Consider the following 13,697-nt stretch of genomic DNA (forward strand, 5'->3'; position numbering starts at 1 on the left):
TTATTCTGACATGCCACACATCGAGCTGCTATGGTTTTTCCAGTAGTAATGTATGGCTGTGAGAGTTGGACCTGAGTGTCAAAGAATTGATGCTTTCAAATTGTGGTGTTTGGGAAAACAATGATCAAATCAGTCAATCCTGACGAAATCAACCCTCACTATTCCTTGGAGGGATAGATACTGAAGCTGAAGTTCAAATACTTTGGCCACCTAATGAGAAGTTAGAAGAAAAGATCCGGATGTTAGGAAAGATTGAAGGCAAAAGGAGAAGGGGACAACAGAGGATGAGATGGTTAGATGATGTCATCGACTCAATGAATATGAATTTAAGCAAACACGGGAGACAGTGGAGGACAGAGGGGCCTGCCATGCTATGGTCCATAAGGTTGTAAACAGTTGGACATGACTTAGCAATTGAACTACAATACAAAACATGCAACTTGGACAATAATTGATTGCTTCCATTTATATTTGGATATTTACACTACTCTATTAGGTACACTAGCTGTGAGTTGGCTTCTGGTTGCTACTGAAATACTGGTTTTTAAGTTCCTACTAGCTTTGGGCCTAGTTATTGCCTTCTCCCATAGTTATTTGCCTGTCCAACCTGATCAAACAGGATCCCTCCAGGCCCATCAATCTAATAATGCCAGAACTTAGAAAATGCTTTTTAAATTGCTATTCTGATGCTTTAAAGCTATTTCAATGCTTTAGAACTTTTTTCCAAGAGAAACTCTTTTCTCTTGGATTTCAGGAAACAGACCTGGTTCTTCTATCTAGCCAAGAAGAAAGATGAATTATGAATATTGGGATGCACTGGCAGACATAGAATTTCTATATCCTTTATTTATTATGATAATTATGATTTTAATGGGTCTATTTTTATTGAGATGTGCTAAAGTTACTCAGAGCCCTCAGGAATGAGCCAATGCAAATTTAGTTAGTTAGTTGTAAAGTGACACACCATTTTTGGCTTCTGTTGCAACAAAATTCCTGTTTGGACAACAATAATCTGATCACCTTCTTAGTTTAAACCATGCAGCCATACAGCTAGCAATGAGGACCCACAAGATTATAAACTTTTAACATTATTATGTGCATTTACAGGTAAAACTTGAAAAATTAGAATATCATGCAAAAGTTCATTTATTTCAGTAATGCAACTTAAAAGGTGAACCTAATATATGAGATAGACTCATTACATTCAAAGCAAGATAGTTCAAGCCATGATTTGTCATAATTGAGATGATTATGGCTTACAGCTCATGAAAACCCCAAATCCACAATCTCAGAAAATTAGAATATTGTGAAAAGGTTCAATATTCTAGGCTCAAAGTGTCCCACTCTAATCAGCTAATTAAGCCATAAGAGCTGCAAAGGGTTCCTAAGCCTTTAAGTGATCTCTCAGTCTGGTTCAGTAGGAATCACAATCATAGGAAAGACTGCTGACCTGACAATTGTGCAGAAAACCATCATTGACACCCTCCATAAGGAGGGAAAGGCTCAAAGGGTAATTGCTAAAGAAGTTGGATGTTCCCAAAGTGCTGTATCAAAGCACATGAATAGAAAGTTATGTGGAAGAAAAAGGTGCACAAACAGCAGTGATGACCGCAGTCTGGAGAGAATTGTCAGGAAAAGGCCATTCAAAAGTGTTGGGAACTTTCACAAGGAGTGGACTGAAGCTAGAGTCAGTGCATTAAGAGCCACCACACACAGATGGATCCTGGACATGGGCTTCAAATGTCGTATTCCTCTTGTCAAGCTGCTCCTGAACAACAAACGTCAGAAGCATCTCACCTGGGCTAAAGAAAAACAGAACTGCTCTGTTGCTCAGTGGTCCAAAATCTTCTTTTCTGATGAGAGCAACTTTTGCATCTCATTTGGAAACCAAGGACCCAGAGTCTGGAGGAAGAATGGAGAGGCACACGCTGCAAGGTGCTTGAAATCCAGTGTGAAGTTTCCACAGTCTGTGTTGATTTGGGGAGCCATGTCATCTGCTGGTGTTGGTCCACTGTGCTTCATTAAATCCAGGGTCAATGCAGCTGTCTACCAGGAGATTTTGGAGCACTTCATGCTTCCTTCCGCAGACAAGCTTTATGGGGATGCTGACTTCATTTTCCAGCAGGACTTGGCACCTGCCTGCACTGCCAAAAGCACCAAAACCTGGTTAAATGACCATGGGATTACTGTGCTTGATTGGCCAGCAAACTCGCCTAACTTGAACCCCATAGAGAATCTATAGGGCATTGCCAAGAGAAAGATGAGACATATGAGACCGAACAATGCAGAAGAGCTGAAGGCCGCTATTGAAGCATCCTGATCTTCCGTAACACCTCAGCAGTGCCACAGGCTGATAGCTTCCATGCCACGTTTCATTGAGGCAATAATTGCTGCAAAAGGGGCCCAAACCAAGTACTGAGTACATATGCATGCTTATACTTTTCAGAGGTCTGATATTGTTCTATGTACAATCCTTGTTTTATTGATTGCATGTAATATTCTAATTTTATGAGATTGTGGATTTGGGGTTTTCATGAGCTGTAAGCCATCATCTTCACAATTATGACAAATCACGGCTTGAACTATCCTGCTTTGCATGTTATGACTATCTCATATATCAGTTTCACCTTTTAAGTTGCACTACTGAAATAAATGAACTTTTGCACAATATTCTAATTTTTCGAGTTTCATCTGTATATACATTAGACAATATATCAGTGCGGCCTAGGAAACCAAAAGGTTGAACATGCCTAGTTTAAACATAAACAGCCTCTTATTTATACCACCATACGTATATTTATGTATTGTAGAGCTATCCTTTTAGCATCCTCTCTTACCTTCCAAATTTGTCTTTTTTATTAAAATCCGCACCTGTGTTGAGCAGCAGATTAAGGCACTCCACATTTCTGAAAGTTAAAATAAGAGATTTAAAATCTGAAAGTTAAAATTTAATTATACTTTTTGAAGAAATACGTGACCTGTGACTTTCAGACTTTAACTACTAAACTAATCTTTTATAAAATAGCAATAGCACTTAGACTTATAAACTGCTTTATAATGCTCTCTGAGCAGTTTTAAAGAGTCAGCATATTGCCCCCCAAAATCTGGGTTCTCATTTTATCCACCTACGAAGGATGGAAGCCTGAGTCAACCTTGAGCCTGGTGGGATTTGAACTGCCAAATTGCAGGCAGCTAATAGTCAGAAGAAGTGGCCTGCAGTACAACACTCTGCACCACTAAGGCTCTATAATAGCATTATAAAATAGCATTATAAAGTCTCCAATATTCTAGATTTCCTATGCATAATTATTTCTCCATGTTTATGCCAACAATGTTAACAAGGTTGTTATTTTCCTTTCACCAGGTTATGTCAAATTCCCAGAATCTAAAATATTCCTAGTTTCCTTGGCAAGATTTTTCAGAACTGGCTTGCCATTGCCTCCTTCTTAGGAATGAGAGAAACTGACTAGCCCAAGGTCACCTAATTGCCTTTATGCCTAAGGTAGGACTAGATAATCAAATTTCTAAACTGATACTTTAATTACTACAACAGACTCGTTCTCAGCAATGTTAACAGAGGTATATAAATCGTCTAATAGAATGTAACGTTTTAATTGAGAATACTTTCAAATCCAAAATGCAAAATATTTTAATGTTTTAATTGAGAATACTTTCAAATCCAAAATGCAAAACTTTCTTGAATTATAAAAATACATACCCTCCAGCTGCAGCTGCATGAAGGCAAGTCCTGCCAAAGTCATCTGAAGTATCTATTTCAAAGCCTATGAAGGAAGGATTTTGTGAAACTACTAATAAAATCCACTTACTTTATCAATTCGAAATAACATGCCATTAGATAATCCTTCTTATACTGTAACTGATTATTTATAGAAATATAGTGTTATCAACAGGATGCTTATTTAATGTGGAAAAAGTGTTTTCATCTTAATTTTGAGAAATCAATGATTTTATCTTTTATAATAGAATACTACATTATGGTCTAGTGCAGCTGGTCCCAACCTTTTGGGCAGCAGGGACTGGTTCCATGAAGAAAGGCTTTTCTGTGGATTACATATGTGTGGTTTTAGTGCTGCCTGCATCTCATGGATAGGGCTTCACTTGTTTGGGTTGCTGGTATGCTGTGGACCCCTGATCTAGTGCAGGGGTTACCAATCTTTTGGATCTCAGGGACCACCAAACTCATAATTTTAAATCCCATGTACCAGAGACCCTGGGAAAATCCCCCCCAAAGTCTGCGGAAAATTCCCCACCCCGTTTTCCTACCTATTGATCATTCTTTATTTGGGATCACAGGATATTGTCTTGGGCTCCGTTCTCAGGGGGAGAGAGAGAGAGAGAGACTTTTGGCTTCATGCAAGGAAAGCAGCAGAAGCAGAAGTCTTTCTTCTCTCCCCCACACTCCACCAGAAATGAGTCTTTGTGAGACTTGTCGTGCCAGCGCAGCTTCTTGGAGCAGGATGCCTTGCAGAGTACTACCAAAGACTCATTTCTGGCAGAGTTTGGGGGAGAGAAAGAAAGGCTTTTGCTGCTTTTCTTGCATGCAGCCAAAAGCAGAAGAAGCAGCCCAGTGGCCAGGCCAGGCTCATGGGTACATGAGGCAAGTTCCTCCCTCTGCCCTTTCCGCCCTCCCCTCACTACCTCGTTCACAATGCAAGCGACATAAGCATTGTGGTCCCATGGGCCACGTGGGCAGCGCAGCCTTGTGTTCCCCTGCAGCCTGGATTAATTGCTTTGGGGAGTGCAATTCTCTGTGGACCACCAACATTTTCTCATGGACCACCAGTGGTCCCTGGCCCATTGGTTGGCAACCACTGATCTAGTGTAATGTGGAAGATATTATGAACATACAGTTCTGCCAATCCCCTTCTTAGCAAAGTCAGAAGATAAAGCTTTTGTTTTTAAACTGAAGTCGACTTATGTTAAAAAAATAAAATCAATAAAATATATATTTTACTTAAATGAGAATAATTCTCTTTTATTTCTTTTATATACCACTGAACTAATCAAAAATAAACTAATTATCTTTCTATTCTATTCAAAGTTTTGCACTTTATAAAATCAGGAAAGGATCGTGTTAATTTCTAATGCAAGTCTCTCTTAGTATGAAATTTCATCAAAGAAATACAAGATTTAAACTGTATAATAATTTTGAAGAATAAATGCTTATGTCATATATTCGCTACAATTAAATTTGTAAATCCTTCAAAAATTAAATGAAGAAAGTGTATCTGTATCTAATTTCAGTTCTAGGAATGAAAATAAAAATAATGCACAATAATAGAGAAGTCAGGAGAATAGAAAATTCATTGTTATTGTTTAAAAGTGATACTTCAAATTAGAGCACTTTTTCCTATACCATTATCAAAAATTAAATACCAACTTAGAAGAAGACAAATGGGAGTCTTACCTTGGCCACTCTATTTATCCCCAATTAAGTTAATAATGCTGTAAATAAACTCATAATATTTGTTAAGTGTCTACTAACATTCTTATTCCCTCCACTCAGCAAAAAAATAATAAAAAGCTAAAATATTGATTTCATCTCTATTAAAAATTAAACTATAATTATTGTTTACCTAGAAAAAATAAGTTTAATATAAACATTGTCTATCAGTTTAATAGCAGATGGCATGTATAGTTGTGAAAAGTAAGTACTCTCCACTGAAATTTTTGACTTTCTCAATAAATCTCAAAATATAGATATTTGATTTTAATTTCAACAATATTGATAGATGAAGGAAATTGTCAGCTTTCTTGGGAAATTAGGAATTTTATTAACAAATCATGTTACTCACTGTCAGCAGGTAAGATAATGATTTATTGCAAATGCATCCCATCCAGATAGGTGACAACAAGAAAAAGATCTTTATAAAGCCAGTGCTGAGAGCAACTGCCTCTGAGCATCTCTTATCTACATATCCATCCTTCTTAATTAACCTAACATCTGCCCACCCAGCTAATTCCCCATGCGTCCTTCCCACAGGCCTAATCGCAACTCCTCCCATTCCTATGTATGCAACCCAACACCCCCACCCCCATAGCACTCCTCCCCAAGTCAGCAGCTACCCTCCAACAGCGTTCAAACAGTGATCTCTTAAACAGCCATTGGCCCAATTAAAGTCCCGTGGGCCAATTAGAAGTCCTGTAGTACAACAAATACTGTGGACCATTTATATTTTGTAATCATAAAATATATTTTATACGTGGAAAATACACTGGTAGTCCTCGACTTACCCAATTTTCATTGCTAAGCAAGGTAGTTGTTAAAATTCATTGTTAAACTCATTGTTAAATGAATTTTGTCCATTTTATGACTTTTCTTGCCACAGTTAAGTGAATCGTTGGAGTTAAGTTAGTAGCAAGTTTGTTAAGTGACTTCTGCGTTGACTTTGCTTATCATAAGGCTGATCCTGGACATTACAACTATCATAAATACACGCTAGTTACTAAGCATCCAAATTCTGATCACATGACTATGGGATGTTGCAGTGGTTGTAAGTATAAAAGATAGTCATAAGTCACTTTTTTCAATGCCATTGTAACTTTGAATGGTCACTAAACAAATGGTTGTAAGTCAAACACTACATGTAAGTACATTTCTACATATATCATTACCTCAAATATCTGATATTATAATCAGGCACACTAAATCAAGTTCAAATGATTAGAACACTGCCAGAATGGATATGGGAGGGATCTATTTTGTTTAAATTTCAAATATTTACTTTTGTTTGCTCTTTGTTGTTGAAGTTATCACCATACTTAGATTGAAATAGCTCTTTAAGAACTTAAGAAAGAAATTTATAGTTGCCCAGGAATTTGAGAAGGGATTTTAAAAGATTGACATATCTTTTAATCATCAATCAATTTACTGCTTAAAAGATTATCCTAAAGGGAAAATTACAAATAATTGCCTACGTGTCCAAGGCAGTCATCCCTTCAAGTGTATCCCAAAAGCAGAATTCTGAAATGCTGAATAACATCACATGATCCACAGGTAGTTCTCTTCACTAGTAATGTCAAAGTACATGACGCTACCATTAGAAAGAAGGGGCATAGGTTAGATATATGGGAAATGTGCTAGAGAAAGGGAGAAAACCTTTGCTGCCTGGAAAAAAACATTTGAGCAAGAGTAACATTTGCTCATGAGCTTCTGAATATCACAACCATTCCAGGATTTCTTGAACAGTGTGCTATGGGCAGACAAGATAAAAATGGAGTTATTTAGCCACAATACCAAAATAAATATTTGGTGAAAAGCATCAGAAGAACCTGAGAAAAGCCTTAATGTCTGGTGATCATATCTTATGGTTTGGGACTGTTTTCCTGCATTAGGGTGTGGGCAGCTCATCATCATAGAATCTTCTATAAATACCTTATTGTACCAGAAGCTGCTTGAGGATAATTAGGAGACTGAAATTTAATCTAGAATGGACCTTACAGTTACATGACAACGATCCTAAACATTCCAGTAAATCCACTCTGAATTTCCCCCAAAAAAAAGAAATAAATGCTTCTGGAATGGTCAAGTCAAACCTGGATCTAAATCCCATTCAGATGTTGTGGATTATTTGAAACAAACCATGCTTTCAAGAAACTTTCAAACATTGCCCAACCAAAAACAAAATTCTGCATGGAACAGCGGCAAAAAAAATTCTCCCACTTGATGTCAGTCTGGAACACTATTATACAAAATGCCTACTAAGACTTTTTGATTGCAAAGCCATTTTTTCATAGGTCTTTTTGTTTGATGTTCGTAGGTCTGAAGATAAAATATATGTATGTTCACATATGCTAAAAAGGAAAAAACTGTACATGAGATATGCTTTTTCTGTCATGACTGTATGATTTAAGGTAGTGTGAAGTTACAAATTATTTGAATACCTCCCTCCTTCTTTGTATGAAGGGTGAAGGGCTTTCCTTAAAGGGCTTTAATCAGGCTGTATCCTGCCATTGCCTTGCCTTCCCAGGAAAGTCTTATTACAGCAAAAGCATAGCAAGACAGCTGACCTCTGCCTTCAGTTTGAGTATAAATATGCTATGTCTAACAAGAAACCTGACCTCTGAATTCCGATCACTTTCAGAGGCAAAGTCAACTGAGGCCACTTTCACATTCTGTTCCCAGCTCTGAATGGAAATTTAAGTACATAGCCTGCTCAATGGGTGCACTGACTATCTGGCAAGCAAAAAGGCAGAGCAAACCTTTGACCTTTCCTCCAGGTCAAGCTGCTGAATTGAAAGCTTGTTTATGCACTACAGAACCCCCCTTTAAGCTTAGGACACAGCAGGAATTCTGCAGCTCCTACGCTGAATTTAGATATACAACAAAAGGTTAGGGATATGATTCTGTCTCTGGTAAAGTAGAAAAGAAATCTGGTACCAGTAAATACTTGGCCAGCAATACCAAGCAAATTTATCAACTTCCATTTTAGACACTTTTTCTAAATTGCAAAATGAAAATCAACAATGTTTTGTAATCCAGATTGAAAGGCACTTTTGTACTTGTTGAAGTACATGACATTTTAACTTTTGATTTGATTATTATAACTATTATTACAGAAGTATTTTGTATTATGGTAATTCTGGAAAAAAGATGAATGTTTTTTGTATTTGTATCTGTACCAAATAAAGTGTTTTCTCTATTTTCTTCCCAACCCACATGATCAGATTCATCAGATGGCTATACACTGATTAGCGAGAATGTTCTTTAGCACTACAGATTGATTCAGGATCAGTAAGGGAGTTAGACAGAGATGTATTTTATCGTAATTTCTGTTCAGTCTGAAAGTTGAAGTGATCATGGAGAAATTAGATCTAAAACGGTCTAATTTGGGAGTGATGATTGGGGGAAGAACCATAAATAATTTGAGGTACACAGATGATACAAACTATTGGCTGAAAATAAGGAGGAAAGTGAAAAAGTTGGACTGAGTATTAATTTCAGGAAAACAAAGATAATAACAAAAGCTGCAGATGGACAGAAAATGTTTAAAATCAATAAGGAGGAAATTGAATTACTTCAAGAATTTATCTTCATTGGATCAAAAGATGGCAGTTCTACAGCTGAAATTAAATGCAGGGTAATCTTAGGCCATACTGCAATGGTTAAAATGACTAAGACGGAAAAGCAGAGATACTGATATAAATACAAAAAACAGGGTAGTTGGAGCAATAATCTTCCCTATAATATTGTATAGGTGTGAGAGCTGGAGGTGGTATTCAGCAGGTTCTGATCAGTTCTGGAGAACCAGCAGTGGAAATTTAGAGTAGTTCGGAGAACCGGAAAATATCACCTCTGACTGGAGATTTTACAGTATCCTTCCCCTGTCACACCCACCAAGCCACGGCCACAGAACCGGTAGTAAAAAAATTTGAATCCCACCATTGGCTGGATACTAAGAATGGCTGGCCGAAGAAGAATTTACACCTTTGAACTGTGGTGCTGGCATAAAGTATTGGGTATATCATGGACAGCCAGAATAACTAACAGAGAGATGCTGAATCATGTAAAACCAGAAGCCAAAATCACTAAAAGACAAAATCACAAGACTGCATTTGATTTACTTTGGCCATAGCATGCATGCAAATTCAATCAAGAAGTCAATGATGCTAGGAATGGTTAGCAGATCAAACAATAATGTGGAATTAGAATAATAATAAAGTTAACAAAATTTATAAATAAATGCATATGACAGCTATTTGATTATTTTAAATTTTAACTATTTGATTCAAACAAAAATTGAGGAATAGAATAGAGAATTGAGGAATTTTTTATAATAAAATAATTAAATCATCTCTTTAAACCATTCTACATAAATTAAAGACATTTTTGGATATAATCTATGTTACTAAATTAAAATGCTATCTTTTTTCTTATATTCTCATAATAATTCAGAATATTTATATGATTAAAAAAATAGAGAATACCACAAATGTGATTTCTAAAAATTAGTTTTGATTCCTAATACAATGGAGAAATATTTTTGTATTTTTATATCTGCTGTTTACTTGATTATTGTATGCCACCAGAATTGCTTTTGGTGAGACGGATGGCTATAAAAATTTGATTAATAAATAAAAATAAACACTGACCAAAGATATCATTAGCACGCTGTAGTGGAAAGTACTTCGCCCTTTAAATCAAAAGCCAAATTTATTTGCCCAAAGGCAGTCAACCTGATCCCTAGGGGGCAATAAGAGGGAAAAAAGGGTTTGGGAGATTCTGGTAGGAAGAGTTTTAATTGTATTTTTTGAAGGAACTAGCTGAAGTCCTGGATAAGACAGTTACCTCAGGTGGGAGTTGAAAATTATTCAGCCATTGTTAGAATTGCGTTAAGGTATTTTGCATTTAAATTGTATGTACTGTTATGGAAACTCAGTATTTTAAAATAAAGCTGGGTTGTTGTTTTTTTGTTTCAATGTTAGAATTGACCTTTTATTCATCTCAAGTTGACTGGACTACTGACTCCCAAAGTTTTTATTTTGTTTTCCTCTTTGTATTTATCCAGTCCCAGAGGGGAGGAAAGATTTCCTCTTAGATCCTCTTCTTGTTCCCCTAAAGCCATGATGGTGAACCCATGGCACGCGTGCCACAGGTGGCACGTGGAGCCCTCTCTGAAGGACACGAGGGGTCGGCCCAACTCAGCTCCACCACACATGTGCACCTCCCAGCTGATTTTCGGGTCTAGATCACGCTGTCTTCCCTGTCCCAGTTGCAAAAAAAATGGGCCAAACCATTTAACTTTTTGTCCCACTGGTTGGCCCCGCCCTGCCCTATCTACCTCTCCTGCCTCCAGAGTCACATGCACTTGCCTAATGGTCCTTTGGCTGCTTTCTGGTTCCTGCTCCTTGCTTGTTGTCATCGCCACCGCTTGCTTGCTTGCCTGCCCTGACTCCTTGCTTGAGTTCTGTGGCCCTCATAATTTTTGGCAAGTTGCTGACTTTGTGCCCCCCACTGCTCCCTTGCCGCGGCCCAGGCCCAGTTGCTCCCACTCCTGGATGGCTTACTGTCGGTGCCCATATGCAGCCCCGGGACATCTGCCCCCTGGCCAACCAGGAGCGCTGCCACCAGTCTCCCTGTGCCTGCATACCTGCCTTGCACCCCCGGCGGCTTTTAACAATGCCGCAAGAAAGGCCCGGGTTCCATTTGGGCTAGGAGGGGAGGGAAGATGGCTGGCTGGGGGCTTCCCCGAGCGTGATTCTAGCAGAGGAGGAGCAAGTATCCCTGTGGCCCTCACCCACTCATGCCGGCGCTGCTGCCATCAGGAAAGTGGTCCACAGCGCACCTGTGTTAGCAACAGGGGTGATAAACAGGGAGGGAGGGTACCACATGGGAGATTGCGGCATCAGAGCCCTTCCCAGGTGTCCGCTGACCTGCGAGGGGAGGGCGTGATCTCCCCCGCTCCCCCTCTCATGAGCTGCAAAGTGCTCGCCTCCCCTCCCACCGCACTTCTCTTCCTCCTCGCAGGCTCAGCGGGAAGAAGGCTTGGGGAGGGCCGGTGAGCACTTTGCAGCTACTGAGGGGGAGGGGTCGAGCCTCTCCCTTGCAACACATTTGGCATCTTCAGGCATTGCTGGCAACCACTTCCTGTGGCTCAGGAGTTCCACGCTCTTCCTGCTGCTGCTTGGCCTCCTCGATGTGCGGAGGCAGCAACCACAATGCGGGTTTGCTAGGGAGGCTGCCGGAAAAAAATCATCTCTGCCCTACTTGGCCCCGCCCCTGCCTGCCCATCCGCCCAGTCGTCCCATCTCGTTTAAAGCTCTTGTTTCGCTTAGCTTTGAGACAAAAAAAAATAAATCTGTAACAGTGGGACTTCTATCGCTAAGCAGGAGAAAAAGCCACAGTCACCTGAAGCAGCTCCCTTGAGCATGTGGGTAGCGATTTAATCCCCTTTACCCTCCAAAAGCCCCTTCTACCCTCCACCTTGTCTCTCAGCTCCTCTTCTCTGAGTACAGAAGCCGCATTCTCGCCGTGATTGGCTAGCCCTGCAGCCAAGGGGGAAAGTGAGGAGGAATTAATTGGCTGGGGGAAAAGTTGGGGAGACAGGAGGAACGTCCCCCTTCCCAACCAGCCAGGGCTGTCTGTGATCTGCCACCAGGTATTTTAATGCCTGCTGCAATCCAAAGCCCGGCTTCCTGCTCTCGGTCTCCCTCTGTCACAGGTGTCAGTTCAGGAGCCGTGTGGAGAGGGCTACAGAAGGTTTGCCCTCCTCCCCCCTCAGTTCATCTCCAGGCAACAGTGTGTGTAGCCAGAGAACTGGGAGAAAGAGAGAGAAAAAGAGGGAGAGGAAAGAAAAAGGGAGAAAGAGAAAGAGGGAGAAAGAGAAAGAAGAAGAAAGAGAGACAGAGAGGGGGGATAAAGGGAGACAGAAAGAGAGAGGGGGAGAAAGGGAGACAGAAAGAGGGGGGGAAAGAGATATGAAAGAAAAAGGGAGAAAGAGAGACAGAGAAGGAGGATAAAAGTGAAAGAGGGAGAAAAAGAGACAGAGAGAGAAAGAGGGAGAAAGGGGGGGGAGAAAAGGAGATGAGAGATATATATATAGAGAGAGAGAGAGACAGAGAGAGAGATGAGATGTTGCTTCTTATGGGAAAGGGGAGTTATCTAAGCAAGAGCCCCTCCTCATTTTACCCCACCCGAAAGGGGAGAGAGGGTCTCTTTGTTATTATTTGAATAAAATGACATCCACTATTTGTAACCTAGTGTGACTGTCCCATTATTTTCTGCTTTTTCAATCTCAGCTGCTTTGCGCAGCACAGCTGAGGTTGAAAAAGCAGGAAAAAAAGGATTTTCAAATGCTGCGCACCCATGCACAACCCTTATCAGCTGTTCAGGTGGCACAGCTGATGGTTTCTTGCAAACGCTGTGCACGCGCACACGCTTGTCAGCCGTGGCCATGCGCACAGCACACAGTTGCGTACAAAACAAATGCTCACGGGAACGGTTATAACATTGGTTGGATCCCAGCCTTGCGTGTTGGCACTTCACAATAAATAAGTGGGTTTTGGGTTGCAGTTTGGGCACTCGGTGCCGAAAAAGCTCACTATCACTGCCCTAAACGCTGGTGTGGAAAGGAAAAGAAGTTAGTTTATACTGAAGAGTGATGGCAGCAAGACTAATTTGATAGTTGCTGTTCATCCATAGGAGGGGCAGGTTTAACTCTGAGGGAGCCTTGTTCCCTTGTTAAACATGCATTTATTTGATTTTTTTTAAAGCACTATCTGATAGCTGTAATTTGTTAGCCAAGTTATTTATTTTTCACTGTGGATCAGGAATAAGGTCATAACTTTCAATAATTATTAGTGCCTAGTTCTGCTATACAAATCTATATTTAATTTATTTGGTAATACCAAATTCTATTCTTCAATACACAAGCAAAGTTTAAAGGAGAAGAGTTAAAATTAATTTAAATGGCTTACCTGATGAAAGCAGCTTTCTGCAACAGTCTGAAAATCCACTTAATGCTGCCAAATGGAGAGGAAACATTCCATATATGCCCCGCCTAAGATACACCACAATCAGACATCAGAATCTTATTAAGACATATATTCAAGATGTCAAGCATATGTATATAATACATATATTGCAAGATATATCATGCCAAATGCTATTTTATGAACATTAATTTCCCAGAGTGAAAATGTCCTAATACACTGAGATTCGTCTATTGAGTTAAGTT

General features: G+C 39.6%; 1 protein-coding gene across 8 annotated transcripts in view; it reads right to left on the reverse strand.

Moving 5' to 3' along the window:
- ANKRD28 (ankyrin repeat domain 28) overlaps positions 1–13,697 on the reverse strand; it is a 103,671-nt gene that overhangs the window by 30,548 nt on the left and 59,426 nt on the right. For all 8 annotated transcript variants that reach the window (XR_015740322.1, XM_026708239.2, XM_087917667.1 and 5 more), the window contains 3 exons: positions 13,438–13,520; positions 3,719–3,782; positions 2,838–2,906 (listed from right to left, as the gene is read on the reverse strand). Coding sequence is in view for 7 of the 8 variants with exons in the window: in XM_026708239.2 (XP_026564024.1) it covers positions 2,838–2,906; positions 3,719–3,782; positions 13,438–13,520 (216 nt within the window). In the remaining variant the exon portion in view is untranslated. The remainder of the gene's footprint in view (positions 1–2,837; positions 2,907–3,718; positions 3,783–13,437; positions 13,521–13,697) is intronic.

Source organism: Pseudonaja textilis, chromosome Z (assembly GCF_049901715.1).
Source record: "Pseudonaja textilis isolate UNSWEBS1 chromosome Z, rPseTex1.2, whole genome shotgun sequence".
NCBI classification, from domain to species: Eukaryota; Metazoa; Chordata; class Lepidosauria; order Squamata; family Elapidae; genus Pseudonaja; species Pseudonaja textilis.